The sequence below is a fragment of the Chiloscyllium punctatum genome, chromosome 38 (assembly GCF_047496795.1).
Source record: "Chiloscyllium punctatum isolate Juve2018m chromosome 38, sChiPun1.3, whole genome shotgun sequence".
NCBI lineage: Eukaryota > Metazoa > Chordata > Chondrichthyes > Orectolobiformes > Hemiscylliidae > Chiloscyllium > Chiloscyllium punctatum.
The window spans coordinates 8869498-8884344 of NC_092776.1; the positions used below are offsets into that span (position 1 = coordinate 8869498).

At 39.6% G+C, this 14847-nt stretch overlaps 1 protein-coding gene across 1 annotated transcript in view; it reads right to left on the reverse strand.

Annotated features, from left to right (window-relative positions):
- got1 (glutamic-oxaloacetic transaminase 1, soluble) overlaps positions 1 to 14847 on the reverse strand; it is a 57554-nt gene that overhangs the window by 8999 nt on the left and 33708 nt on the right. Inside the window, exons 7-8 of the mRNA XM_072557119.1 lie at positions 10195 to 10360; positions 6093 to 6235 (exon numbers count right to left, since the gene is read on the reverse strand). Coding sequence (XP_072413220.1) covers positions 6093 to 6235; positions 10195 to 10360 — 309 coding nt within the window. The remainder of the gene's footprint in view (positions 1 to 6092; positions 6236 to 10194; positions 10361 to 14847) is intronic.

Sequence of the window (14847 nt, forward strand, 5' to 3'; positions counted from 1 at the left end):
TCAACAGACTCTCAAATTGCATAAGATCTTTTGGCAAGCCAAACAGTCTGCTTCCCATTAATAAAAGTATGATGTAGTTTTTTCTCTCTTCCTTGTTTTCTTTAAAGTATTAAGTTCTTGGGTCCTTTGTGAATCTACAACTATCCAAAACAAAACACACAGCGGTACAGCTGGATGGCATTACTGTTTTAAGTATTGTATGATATATAGACTCACTAAACAAAGGTATATGGATCAATTAGTACAATTGTTCGTACTTAACAGGTCTAAAAGAGTGAAACCAAACTTAATGGGATCTATAGGAAACCCAGTGTGGCTGTGAATGATGTGTGCTGACAAGGGCATCCTCCACTGCAACAACACCTTGGACTCACTGCAGTTTTCAGTGATAACACTTGCACCAAAGCCATGGAGGATTACCTTTTTCATGATTAAAATGAATAAATCAGAAAGTTTACTACAATATGAATCAATTTTATACATCATGATGTTGTCAAGGATGATTAATGGCTGCAGGCAGGTGTGTGGTGAGCATAAAGCAATGTGCAAACGATGCATTTAAATTGGTCCCCAGCACATCTTCAGGAAGTCTCAAATCATTTCGAGTGGAATAAGTTACTGCTGAACTCTAGTCACAAACATAGCCAAATCCAGTATGTGTCAATTTATACACCGTGAGATTCCACAAACAGAAAATAAGATGAACGAGCACCATCAGTTTTTGGCACTGTTACTGGAGGAAAGAATGCTCGTCAAGATATTAAGGGAACTTCATTATTTTGTATAGTGTGAGACTCTGTAACAACCTCCTGAGTCAGAAGAAAATGCTGAGTGTTTTAATTTACTGTCTCACCTGAAAAACAGAAACATTCTATGCATTGCATTGAGACATAGACTATTAACAGCCACTTCCTGACAGTGAAGACAGGAGGGTTCACATGGCAAGTGAAAACAGGTCAATCAATATCCAAGAACAGAAGGTCAAAGTTTCAGTTGAAATCTTTCAACGGGTCATGCCTGGGACAAAGGTTATTATTCCTAAAGAAAGTTCACCAATCACACAATCTGATGGAGAGCTGTAATATAGATCAGAGCTAATGTTATGGCACTATCCCCAATCAATGTGCAACTCCTGCTGTGGGGCTTTCAGTGGACCATAAGATAAAAGGAGCAGAATTAGGCCATTTGGCCCATCAAGTCTGCTCCATCATTCAATCATGACTGATATGTTCTCAACCCCATTCTCCTGTCTTCTCCACGTAACCTTTGATCCCCTTACTAATCAAGAACCTATCCATCTCTGTCTTAAATATATTCAACAATTTGGCCTCCAACAGCTTCTGCAGCAATGAGTTCCATAGATTGATCACCCTATGGCTGAAGATATTCCTCCTCATCTCAGTTCGAAAGGGTTACCTCAACTCGGAGGTTATGCCCTTGAGTCCTAATTTCTCCTACTAGTGAAAACATCTTCTCCATGTCCACTCTATCCAGGCCTCTCCAGAACTGATGTAGTTACCCAGATATTTTGGGCAAGGGTCAAACATTCAACTTGAAAGTGCACCATCACTGAGTATGTCTTTTCAAAAGAGTAATTCTAGCTACATTCCTACTGAAAATGAGTGGAACTTCAAGTGGCACACATATCAGCAGTTTGCTGCAAACATGTCACAACACAGCACGTGTAATATTATGGTATACTGCAATCAAGTCAGCAAGTGAAGTTCTTCTCAAAGTGCTGATGAAAATTGATGACCATCTCTAGATGCAACTATATAACAACACAAGAGCAGTTTAGAAACCAAGATTACCAGATCTTAAAGAGTTTCCTTTTAAAATTGAAAATAAAATCATGATGGTCTTAACATATATATAAAACAACCAACTAAAGGAATATTCTTCTTATAACTTTCCTGTTGAATGCTTTCATATTCAGTGCAGCATAGCATTATTCGTGTAAAATGTATAGTATCGACAATTACTGGACAATGCCAACAGATTATGGGATCAAATTCAGTACTATTTAAACAGAGATTGTTTGGTTTAAACTCAAGTATTCCAAACAAGGAGCTACCTGTAAGACAAGTACATCCTCTGCATCAGCTCCATTCACAATTTCTCAGAATATGTTGAAGCCCAAACTAATATACAACAGTTGGACAACTGCTGAACATTTAAGCACTGTTTACAAGCGCCGGGCAATGCCCAATGCCAACAAGGGACCATCTTCCCTTGACAGTCAACAGCATTACAATCTCCAGCATTTGGAGGTTACTCCTGACTAAAAATTTAACCAGGTAAACCATTTAAATACTTCCTCGTTATAAGTACATATCAGAGACTGGGAATACTGTAGCAAGTAACTTACTTCCAAACTCTCAAAAGCTTATTCACCATCTACAATGCATAAGTCAGGAATGTGCAAGCAGTAGGATAGGGACAGCTGAGATTAACAAGTGCCCTCACCCAATGACAAATGGTTAGATCCTGGACATTAAATGTCATGCAAGAAACTTCACCAACTCTAACCTAACCTGTTCATCATTTGAACCAGAGGTAGTGGTACAGTGGTAATGCATTTGACTAGTCATCCAGAACCACAGCCTAATATTTGAGAGGCATAGTTTGAATCCCACCTTGGCAGATAGTGATATTCGAATTCAGTAAGAAGCTGAATAAAAGTGTTGTAAAACAAGACATCTGGCTCACTCATGTTCCTAGGGAAGGAAATATACCATCCTTACCTGATCTGCCCATCATGTGAGTCCAAACCCACAGCAATGTGACTGAAAATGAGGGATGGTTAATACATGTTGGCCTAGCCAATGATACCCATTTATTGTAAATCAGTACATGTATTTAATATGCTAATATCCCACAAAAGCCATTTGAGCAGATTGAAAGTTTTGTTAATAAAGGAATAAAGCTGAATCCTGCATGCTTTGACAGAAATATCTAGCAAGAACCTCAGTTGTTCAGAGACTCCTGCACGGCAGATGCTTTGGCAACAACATTGTGGAAGGTCTTTGTAGGAACTCTTTGGCTGCCCAGAGCTTTCAACACAATTAAATTGACAATAAACAGAGACGACCCTGGGCACATTTTGTAATGGTTTGTGCAAACACTGCAGCTGCCGGCAATAAATGCTGCAATGAAAATCTGCAAAAATTTCCAAGCTATTTGCCAGGTGCATTAAGGAAGAATGGACAGCTCTCAGTATCTGTCACATGAATTGGGAACAGCTGAAGATCCCAGAGTCTTAAACTATTGCAGATAATTGGCACTTGCTAGGATCTCAAGCACTACATGCTGGAGGACGCATATGCTGTTTCCTTTATAATCCACCTTCAGTAAAGTCTTTAGCAAGCCTAAGAAAATTGTTCCTCATTAATTTGGGGAGTTCAACTTGCAATACTTGGCACCACCAAAAGCGGTAAAGGTATTTGTTAAGAGTCCAAAAGAAAAGCTCAATTCTCAAATTGTAAATCTAAAAGAAGAAAGACATGCCAAACAAATTTCTACAGCAGTAAACCGAATGAAAGTTGTAAAGAAGGCTCACTGGACCCTAAACGTTAACCATGCTTTCTTTCCACAGATGCTGCCAGACCTGTTGAGTTTTTCCAGCAATTTCTGTTTTGGTTTTAAATTAAATTTCCAAAGCACCTTTCAGTCTCAGGATGTTCCAAATAATGTTATAGGTAATTAAATACTCATGAAGTGTCGTCTCTAAAGTAGTGTAGGGAAGGTGGCAATTAAGTTTTGCACAAGTTTCCACAAACAGAAGACAGAGAATGATCAGATCTTCTGCTTTTGTAACACTGGTTGAGGGGTAAATACTGGCCTGAAGTACACTGGGAACAATGTTGCCTCACTCCATAACTCATCTACTTTAAAAAACAATGTGAAGGGATCTTTAAGTCCACCTGAAGTAATGCCTCACTTGAAACAGAGTTCTCCCTCAATGCTGCACTGCAATATCTGACCAGCTTTTGCACTTTTCTGAAACTTAAATGGCCTTTAAAACTTGCAAACAAAGTGGCGAATGGAATGTGGGTGGTGAGTGTCCCTGAGACACCACACACAAACATATAAGCCAAGCCAGTGCCAGTCTTCCAATTCCAGATGTGCATTCTTGACAACAGGAGCATAAGCTCTTGTGCTGGACAGTAGCAGAAGATGCACAATGGTTTACATAAAGGCAAACTATTTTGTGAACTTGAATCCATGGTTTCTGTCTGACTGGTAGCAGAGTATGCCAACAAGCACCATGTTTAACTTCCTCTTGATTAAGCCTTCCACTTAAGCCAATTTTCAAGCTACTGTTCATTCTAAGAATATCATTCCCCTAATTCCTGAAAGTGAAAAAGAGACTTTGCAAAATGATAAACATAAGGTCAGTGTCTGGATTGTGATTCTGGTGAATGTTTTGGTCTGAACTAAAGTTATAAATTTGAATGTGATGAGATTGGTGCCTTATTTCTGAAATTGAGAAGTTTGACATCACCTTACTTATTCCTATGCAAATATATTATTTTTAACTACAATGGTAATCTGTAACATAGCACCTAAAAAATTACAAAATATTTACAGTACAGAAATGCCCAACAGGTCCACCCCTTCTATTCCTACACCCCCTATCTATCTTCCTTTAGAAGGCATTTTCCAGAAAGCATTTCTAACCACTCTCAAAGGAACACAGGGTCCGGAGCAGGGCATTGCTTCCCTCAAGCCTCTTTTGCCATTCAACGATACCATACCTGATTTGAGTCTCACTTCCATTTACTCTTCTTTGCCCCATATCCCTTAATATCTATGGTTTATATTAGTGCTGGATCTAAAATTAACAATGGATCTAGTGTCAGATAACATTTGCAGAAGAGTTCCAAATGTTGCCATTCTTTATATAGCAAAGTATTTCTTAACTAAAAAGTTAAAAACAAAATAAGAATTATATTATGTCCCCATGTTCTATATTCCCTACCCAGTGTAAATTTTTCTCACTCCATCCTATTAGTTCCCATTAATATCTTGATAGGTCCAGAATTCTCTACTAGATAAGGGGGAGAGAGTGTGATGACAGGTTAGAAGCAAGGGGCAGGGAGTTACTCTCAGTGGTCACACACTGCTTGGTGTTCATTTTCATAATGATGCATTCATCATCTTTGATCAAGAGCCTCCCAGAGCAAAAGTGACAAGCTACCTGCAGGGTAGCAGCTGTTGTAGCTGCATGCCCAGCTGCTGTTGGGTTAATCCTAGCGGATGTCAGCTGAAGCCCTCGAGTCATCCTTAACTGGGCATTTACGGCTGTCTATTGGTGATAGAATATGGTGGTTGACTCTGGGCCATTCTGCCCAGAGATTGCGCAGCATGGTGGCTCAGTGATTGGCATTCCTCACAGAGACAGGGACCTGGGTTCGATTCTACCTTTGGGCGACTTTGAGGAGCCTGCACAGTCTCCCTGTGTCTGCGTAGGTTTCTTCCACAGTCCAAAGATATGCAGGTTAAGTGGATTGGCCAAATAAATTGCCCATAGAATCCTGGAATGTGCAGGCTAGGTGGATTAGCCATGGGGAAATGCAAAGTTACAGGGTTAGGGTTACGGGGGTGGGTCTGGGTGGGATTGTCTTCAGAAGGTTGGTGTGGATACAATGGGCTGAATAGCCAGCTTCCACACTATAGGGATTCTATGATTCCATAATCAATTCTGACAGGGATGAGTAAATTAGCAGGAGTTGGGTGCATTACCATCCTATCGAATGACATGCTCATACCATCTCCAATTTTGCCATCACTGGAAGCAAAACGTTCCAGCCACTGTTTTGAGGATTGGCAATGCAGTGCAGCTTTAGTCTTCTTTTAGAATTCATGACACTTTTGACCAGACTGTGTCCGCACATGTAAAGCAAGGTCATTACTCCAATTATCCTCCCATTGTGTGCAAGATGCTGCACAACTACCAGACCACCTCAATATGCGGCTGGCTAATCTCTATGAAACAAATCAAACGCATATTTAAAACAAATGCAACCTCAGAGCTCTCTCTTCTAATCAGGCAACATAATAGACAAATTTACATTAAAAGCTATACATACGATTGAGTCCTGTGAAGCTGAACATTCCAATCTGCTGAGTGAGATGGTCCCATGTGCCTGGTGTCCCCAGTTTCTGCAGCTTCTCCTTCAACTGTACTCTCATCAGTAAAATACGGTCAGCCATGGTCTTCACATTACCTTTCCTTGGGAGGGGATGGTGGGAAGAAGAGATAGCAGGAAAAGAATATGAGTAAGTAATTTATTACAGTGGACCAGCTCCCTGATATGGTAACAATCACAGAAAGTTCAAGGTATGATTTCAAATTCTTGCTAAGCAGAGTTAGTTGCTTTCAATTATAGTAGAGAGAAGTGCTAACAATTAATGTTGGTATCCTATATTGAAAGGTCTCCACATTACTTTCAGCTCATACACTTCCAGTGAAATGCAGTCGTGAGCATTAGCATGAACTGTGCTTCAGCTAATATATACCTGCAAGATTACCACAATTCAAACTAGTAACAAGCATGATAAATAGGATTACAAATTTCCTCAGGTTGTTGTGTATCTCTGGAAATGCACACTTGCTGTAATAAGGGTAACCAGTTTGGAAGTGAAATTTACAAGTCATGTTTGTGCATGGAACAGGAGAGGGAAGCAACAATAGTTAGCAATTAGTGCAAGAATTTATTCAAAGACTTGCCTCAGAATAAACTTAATATTGAGAATACAAAAGGATCTGGCGGGAAATCAGAGAAACAGCAAAAGCAAAAACAAAGTATGGCATAAATATACAACTATAAATGAGTAGAGAATGATATATTTTTTAAAAAACACATGGTAAAAATCTGCATTGTTGTAAAAGAAATTAAGCAAAGCTGCTTCACTGGCACTGATAAATACTAATCAGAATGCATCATGTATGCCATCACAATCAAAAACACCAGGGCTAAGTACATGACAGCTCACAGCATAAGAGGAAGGGAAGCAAAACTGAAACCAGCACAAGTGAGTCCAATCATTCTGGGTCCTTGAGTCTCTTGTTACGTATTTTTTAAAAAGGCCAAATTTGCTTTCAATTAGAGAGGACCAAGTAGCACAGCTGGATACTCTGTACTGATAAGTCCTTATTGCTTGATGCCTGACCTATCATAGGATTCAATATATAGTTTGGAAAGGGTAAGTTCTCTCCAGGTTGAACATGTGATATATTAGAAAATGCTTCAATTCTGGCCTTTTTCGCATTTCAGTTTTACAATTGGTGACTGCACCTTTAGATGACCAGTACCGAACCATTTAGAGGAGGCCAGGGCCGAGTGGTATTATCGCTGGACTAATAATAACCTGAACCTAGTAACGTTTGGGGGACTTGGATTCGAAACCTCGAATCTGAATTCAATAAAAATCTGGAATGAAGAATCTAACGATGACCAAGAAACCATTTTCAATTGTTGGAAAAACCCACCTGATTCAACAATGGCCTTTAGGGAAGGAAACTGCTATCCTTACCTGGTCTGGACTACATGTGAATCCAGACCGACAGCAATATGGTTGACTTTTAACAGCCAGTAGATATGGGCAATCATGCCCTCATCCCATGAATGAATAAAACAAAATTGTAATTCCCTCCCTCAACAGTTCTGCCCTGCTATCTTTCTTTATTCCATTAAAAGGTACATTTTCTACAAATATTTAGACCACAGAGCTGTCCATAATACTCTAAATATGGTCTAATGAGCAAGGAGATGAAGATGAACTTGAAAATGGCATTTGTCCTCTTGAATGCCTCAATGGAACAAGCCTCCCCACACTTCCAAGCAGTTCATTCCAGAGTCAAACCACTCATGTAAAAAGTCTTTCTCACTTTGTTAAACTTCAGATGTGAATGCGTCAGAGAGAGTGCAGAAAAGATTCACAAGAATCATTCAACTGTTAAAACACTTCATAATGAGGACAGATTGGAAAAATGAGACTTGAAGAGATTCCTTGGAGAAAAGAAGATTAAGAAAGACAGATTTCATGAAGGTTTCTAAATTGTAGCGCGGGGAGGTGGGGGAGTGGGCTGGATACAGTAGTTCAAAGAAACTGTTTCCACCTGTAAAAGGATCAAGAACAAGAGGGCTGAAATTTGAAGTGATTTACAAAGGAAGCAAATGGAAGGTGAGAAAGATTTTTACACATGAATGGTTTGGGTCTGGAATGAACTGCCTGGAAGTCTGGTGGAGGCTTGTTCCATTGAGGCATTCAAGAGGACGTTGGATGATTATTTAAAATGGTAATAATCTGTAAGGGTATGGGCAGAAATCTAAGAGAAAGGTACCAAATCATGATGCTCATTTGGAGAAGTGGTGCAGACACATTGGGCTAAATGACCTCCTTCAGTGTCATAAGAATTCTGCAATACTGTGCTGTCCAGCAGAAAAGTCTGAGCTGGCTGGGACTCATCTCTAAAAAACAGCCAAGAGTTGATCCTATAGAGATTAATGATTATCAAAATATTTGTCAGAATAATTGTAGAAAATATGTTCCCAGATAGGTTAAGTCTAAAACTAGAGATCAGAAATATAAAATAGGCATTAACCCAAGAAAAAGACCTTTACAAGAATAGTTTCAGGTATGAGAAACTTCAGTCATGAGGATAAGTTGGAGAGGCAGAAACTGACATTTGATTGAGTCTAGATCAAACAGTCTACAATTGTACTGGAATTTTGATAACTAGTTTTCTTAATTTATTTCTTTACTGCATAGCTTCAAAAATGAACATACAAAGAAAACTGTCAGAACGTCAGCTCTAAAGAAATCATAGTAAACTCTTTCTTTCCCCACAGAATTTTAAAAACTTCATTCAAGATATGTGCCAACATTTATTGCCCATCCCTAGATGCCCCTGAGATGGTAGTGAGTTGCTTTCTTGAACTGCTATAGTGTATTTGCTGTATATACATCCACAATGCTTATCGGGAAGGGGTTCCAGGATATTGACCCAGCAATAGTGAAGGAATACTAATATTTCCAACACAAGATGATGAATGGTTTAAGAGAAGAATTCGAGTTGTGACAGCTACAGCCCTTGCTCTTCCAGATGGTAGTGGCCATGAATTTGGAAGGTGCTGTCTAAGCATCCTAGATGAAACTTGCAGTTCAACCTGTAAAAGGTCTACCCTACTCTTGAGTATTGGTGGTGAAGGAAGCGAATGTCTGTAGGTGTGGTTTGTCATGGATGCTGTCAAGTTTCTAAAGTGTTGCAGGAGTGAATAAAATTGGCTAAAGACTGGCATTGTGATGTTGAAAACCTATAGATGAAGTCTAGTTTGCTCAGCAATTCTGCCTGAAGATTGTTACAAATGCTTCAGCCTTACCTTTTACACTGATGTTCTGGGCTCACTCATCATTGTGCACTGTGTTACTTGTACAGCCTCCTCCTGGAGCAAGTTGTTTAATTGTCTAACTGCAAATAAGACTGGATACGGCAGACCTTAGATCCAATCTGTCGACTGTGGAATAGCTTATTTGTATCTATCACTTGTTGCTTATACTGTTTGACATGTATGTCATCCAGCACTGAACCTTCACCAGACCGAAATCTCATTTTTAGGTATGCCTAATGCACTCTTTCATTGAACTAGGTACTGTCAGACCTCGTTGGGGGTTTGGGGGGGGGGGGTGGCAGACGGGGCGGCAAGGTTGGACGGGATTGGGGAGGATAGGGGCTCACACACAGTGTGCTACTGCCTAGTCTCCTGAATGGGGAGCAGATTTAGCAAGTGCTTGCTGTGTCAAACCCACTGAACTGATGGGGGGTTGCTTCAGCAATGCTGCAGGTCCCTTAAACACAAGTGTGTCTCTGCTCAAAAACAAACTGAGACAGAGAGAGGGAGCAAAGCTGGCAGAGAAAGGAAAAAAGAAACTTCAGAAAACTCTGAGCTCCAGAGGAGAGGCAGTGAATCAATTAACCAAATAATCAATTATCCAAACAAAGTACTGTCCGCCCATCTCGTTTGGATAATCAAGGTTTCTCTGTATATTCCATTACTCCTATCAGTTAGCAGGACAGAAAATTTTAGATATACTTGGGCTTAAAATTTATTTTTTCAAAACAGCTGATGCATACTTTTTTTTGCTCTAGAGAATTAAGAGACATTTGTTAAGTCAGCAACTTCTCACCATTCAGCTAAGAGCTGTGGGTTACTCAGAGTCCTGGTGACAACTAGAGCCCCATGAGCTGGTGGATTTGACCAGATAGTCCGGGCTATCTTCTCCATTTGAGAGCGAATCCTTGTCACATTGTCAGTGTCCTTGGCCACAATGCACAAGTTCCCAACTCGTTCATCTAAAAGTAAGGGAAGAGGGAAAGCTAAGAAATGCATCATTTTCTTAACATTGCACTACAAGTTTCTAGTGTCAAAGACAAATTTATCAGGGGTTAAAGTAATCATGTTTGCAGAAGCTTTTCTTCATTTGTCCAGTCCATTACAAATTATACAACATCATAGCCAAACACCAAACATGCAAAACGATATTCAAAATTCTGTTACGCGGATAAGTCAACACTAACACTAAATGTCTGAATTATTGAGTAGGCTCTGAGCAACCCCACTAGGAGTACGAGTTTGCAAAATACAATGTTTCTGATTGAGCAGTTACTTAAACCCAACACTTGTTTCGAATAGTAGATCTTATAAAATTATGGAAATAGAAATTGTAATGCAGCACTTCCATAGTACAATTTCTTTTGGATAATGGAATTATTCACACTATTCATGCAATTATTCACGCAACAATACAGTTGCTGCAACTAATTTTTAAAACTTAGCAGCAATTCTGACCTTGCCAATGATAATCACATCCTAAAAATGAACAAAAGAATCTCTTTTTCTAAAGTGCAGAAATCCTAAAACACCACAGAAGCATGAAACCAGACACCAAGTGAAAGGAAAGTGTGGTGTAGGAGTTTAAAAAAATGATTAATCACAAGTATGACCTTGAAGGGAAGTGGTGAAGTAGAACAGGATGGAAAGAAAAACATCGCTCAAAATAAGACTAAAGTGCTGAAAGTACAACTAATTGAGGCTATGCAAACAATTCTGGAGTTTGAAGAAGAGTGTTTGAGGGTGGGAGGAGCATGTATAGACAGCGCAAAGAATTTATAGATACTGGACGGCTGAAATTACAAATGCATTTAGACATGATGAAAATATACAGTCAAATATATTACATCTACTATTTTGTCTCTTTATTTACCTCCTCAAAGAACTATAATCCACTTTTCAGTCATGTCTTCCCCTTAATGAAGCTACGCTGACTCTGCTTGATTACATCATGTATCTCTAAATTTTCTTTTTTATTTACTCATTTTTATGTAGGATGGGGGCATTGCTGGGTGGCCATCATTTATTGCCCATCCCTAATGGCCCTTGAGACGGTGGTGGTGAGCTGCCATCTTGAACTGCTGCAATCCGTCTGCTGTGGGTTGACCCACAATGCCATTAGGGATAGAATTCCAGGGTTTTGACCAAGCAACAATAGAGGAATGGCGATATATTTAAAAGTCAGGATGGTGTGTGGCTTGGAGGTTAACTTGCAGGTGGTAGTGTTCACATGTATCTGCTGACCTTGTCTTTCAAGATGGAAGTGACTTGGAAGATGTTGTCTCAGGATCTTTGGTCAATTTCTGCTGCTCAGCATCAGTGTTGGAGTGCTTGTGGATGTAGTGCCAATCAAGCAGGCTTTGTCCTGGATGGCGTCAAGCTTCTTGAGTGTTGTTGGTGCTGCACTCATCCACACAAACAGGGAGTATTGCATCACATTCTTGATTTGTGCCTTGTAGATGGTGGACAGGTTTTGGGGAGTCAGGAGATGAGCTACTCAGAACGGTACACCTAGCTTCTGACCTGTTCTTGTAGCTACTGTGCTTATGTGGTGAATGAGGTGAATTTCTGATCAATGATAACCTCTAAGAGGTTGATAGTAGGAGATTCACCATTGAGTGTCATGGGGCAGTGGTAAGGTTGTCTCTTATTGGTGATGGTCATTGTCTGGCATTTGTGTGGAGCAAATGTTACTTGTCTTGTGTCAACCCAAGCTTAGATATGATCCCGCTCTTACTGCATTTGGACATGGACTGCTTCAGTATCTGAGAAGTCGCAAATGGTGCTGAACATTGCACAATCAGCAGCAAATATCACCCTTCTGAACTTATGATGGAGGGAAGGTCATTGATGAAGATGGTTGGGCCGAGGACACTAACTTAAGGAACTTAAGTAACTCCTGCAGAGATGCCCTGGAGCCGAGATGACTGACCTCCAACATCCACAACCATCTTCCTATATGGCAGGTATGACTCTAACCACTAGACAGTTTGTCCCCTGATACCCACTGATTCCAGTTTTGCTAGGGCTCCTTGATGCCACTCTGTCAACTGCAGCCTTGATGTCAAGGGCTGTCACCCTCACCTCATCTCTGGAATTCAGTTTTGTCCATGTTTGAACCAAGGCTGTACTGAAGTCAGGAGCTGAGTGGCCCTGGCAGAATCATAATTGAGTGTCACTGAACAGACGCTGCTTGATAGCACTATTGATGACACATTCCATCACTTTATTGATGATTTGAGAGTAGACAGACGGGGCAATAGTTGGCTGGGCTGGATTCATCCAGCTTTTCATGTAAATGTTCTATTGTATGATAGAGGCATTGAGTTGTACAAGATGGAATCAGACCCTTCCATCCAACTTGTCCATGCATAAATTAATCTAATGCTATTTGTCAACATTTGACTCATATCCGTCTCAGACTTCCTATTCATGTACCAATCAAGATGCCTTTTAAATGCTGTAATTGTACCAGCCTCCACCACTTCCTCTGGCAGCTTATTCCATGTATGCACCACACTCAGCATGAAAACATTGCCCCTTAGGTCCCGTGTCTATCTTTTGTCTCTCACCTTAAACATATGCCCTCTAGTATTGGACTCCCCTACCCTGAGAAAAAGACCTTTGCTGTTCATCCTATCCATGCACCTCATGATTTACAAATCTCTATCTTTTATAATAGATGTAACATCTTTTCCATGATAGATATCGAGTTTTTCTCAGTTACCTTGTGTTTCCTTCCCTTTTTAAATATGGTAAACTGTCCCATTTGACCTCAACATCCATTCTCCATGCTGAAAGCCACTCATTTTAGGCCCATGCTCTAAAACAGTGCTGAAAATACAAATCAATCTAATGAAAAAAAAATCAAAAATACTACATGCAAACAATCTAAATGAAGTTGAGAATATTTTGTCACTCTTAACAGTCTCACTCACGTGGTTAAATTCTCATTAGTGAGTACAAATATTCACTTTAAGCCATGTTGGAAATTTAGCAAAATCCAGCAAAATACAAACTTTCCTTATTATGAGACATCAAATTCCCCCAGCTGATCCAATTCTACTTGGTCACAGCAATACTCTGTGCCCTTATACTTAAGGGTGAGAATGTGGTTACATTGTACAACTCCTCATTATAAAAGAACAGACTATCCAATTCATTGGAAACACCATTTCTAGTATTTAAAAATTGAAATCTCATACTTCAAGTTGTTTTGCTGGGTTGACTCAGAATGTGATGGATTTTAAGGATTCAAAAATTGTTAAGCTGCAGCCAAAATTCCTACTGAACTACATCTCATCAAGTATAGGAATGAGAAGCAGTTTTGGAATGAGAAGCAGATGTAAAATCACACTGATTGTTCAAAAGGAAAGAATAAAAGAGCAAGAACAGCTGGACCTATTGAGATTGTACACTCATTTTCTAATGCATATAGTGCAAATCAGCTGTGGTCAAGAGAGGGCAATAACATTCAAGTGGATATTTCGATTGTCATAAATGTTGGTATTAAAATACCATTGGTGATGAAAAGACTTACAGGATGTCTTGACTAATATCCAATCCTTAACCAACGTACCAAAAATAAAATCAAATGACCAGTTAAGTTTATGTGTGATTCCACTGCTCATAAATTTGTTGCCACATTATCTCTCAACCACCAACCAGAATCTGATAAGCTTAATGAAAATAATTCGCGTTCACAGCACGTGAAAAGCCCTGAAACATATAAGCTCACCTGCTACATACACTAAAAGCATTCAGTTTTCATTCAAACACTGCTATGGATTGTTCCAACTGTTCAATACAGCAATCAATTGTACACACCAAGAATATTACACAAATTCCTGGCCTATCTGGAGACAGTTAATCTAATGGAGAATGAATGCTAACTCACTCTAATTGAGGAACCAAATTGGGACAGTGGTCATTCAGTCTGTGTTGATAAACTGAATATTATTAGGAGAATGGTTTAATTGTTATATGACCAGAGTCATCCAAAACACGACTGCCCAAATTTTAAATTGCATCGTCTCTTTCATCCATTTTAATAATCTACGTTAAGCAATGCCGATTTTAAAATGCTCATATTTATTTTCAAATTCAAATTCATTCATAACCTACTATTGCCCTATTCTATAATCTACTCCTGTCGCACAATTCTCCAAGATTTAAGTCATCGAAGTTGAGACCCTTGGGCACCCCAGATTTTAACTCCTCTACCATCAATGGCTCTGCGTCAAGCTTCTAAGGTTTGAAATACTGGAAATCATGCACTAAGCTGAGGTACCTACCCTTCTACCTTTAAGACTGTCATTAAAACATGTCTCCATTCAGATCCATAAATCACAATGGGCTCAACGTCAAAGTTTGCTCATTATGTTCCCATGAAGCAGCTTCAGATACTTTGTTTAGAAGGCACATGTAACAAATTGTTGTATGTAGTTTA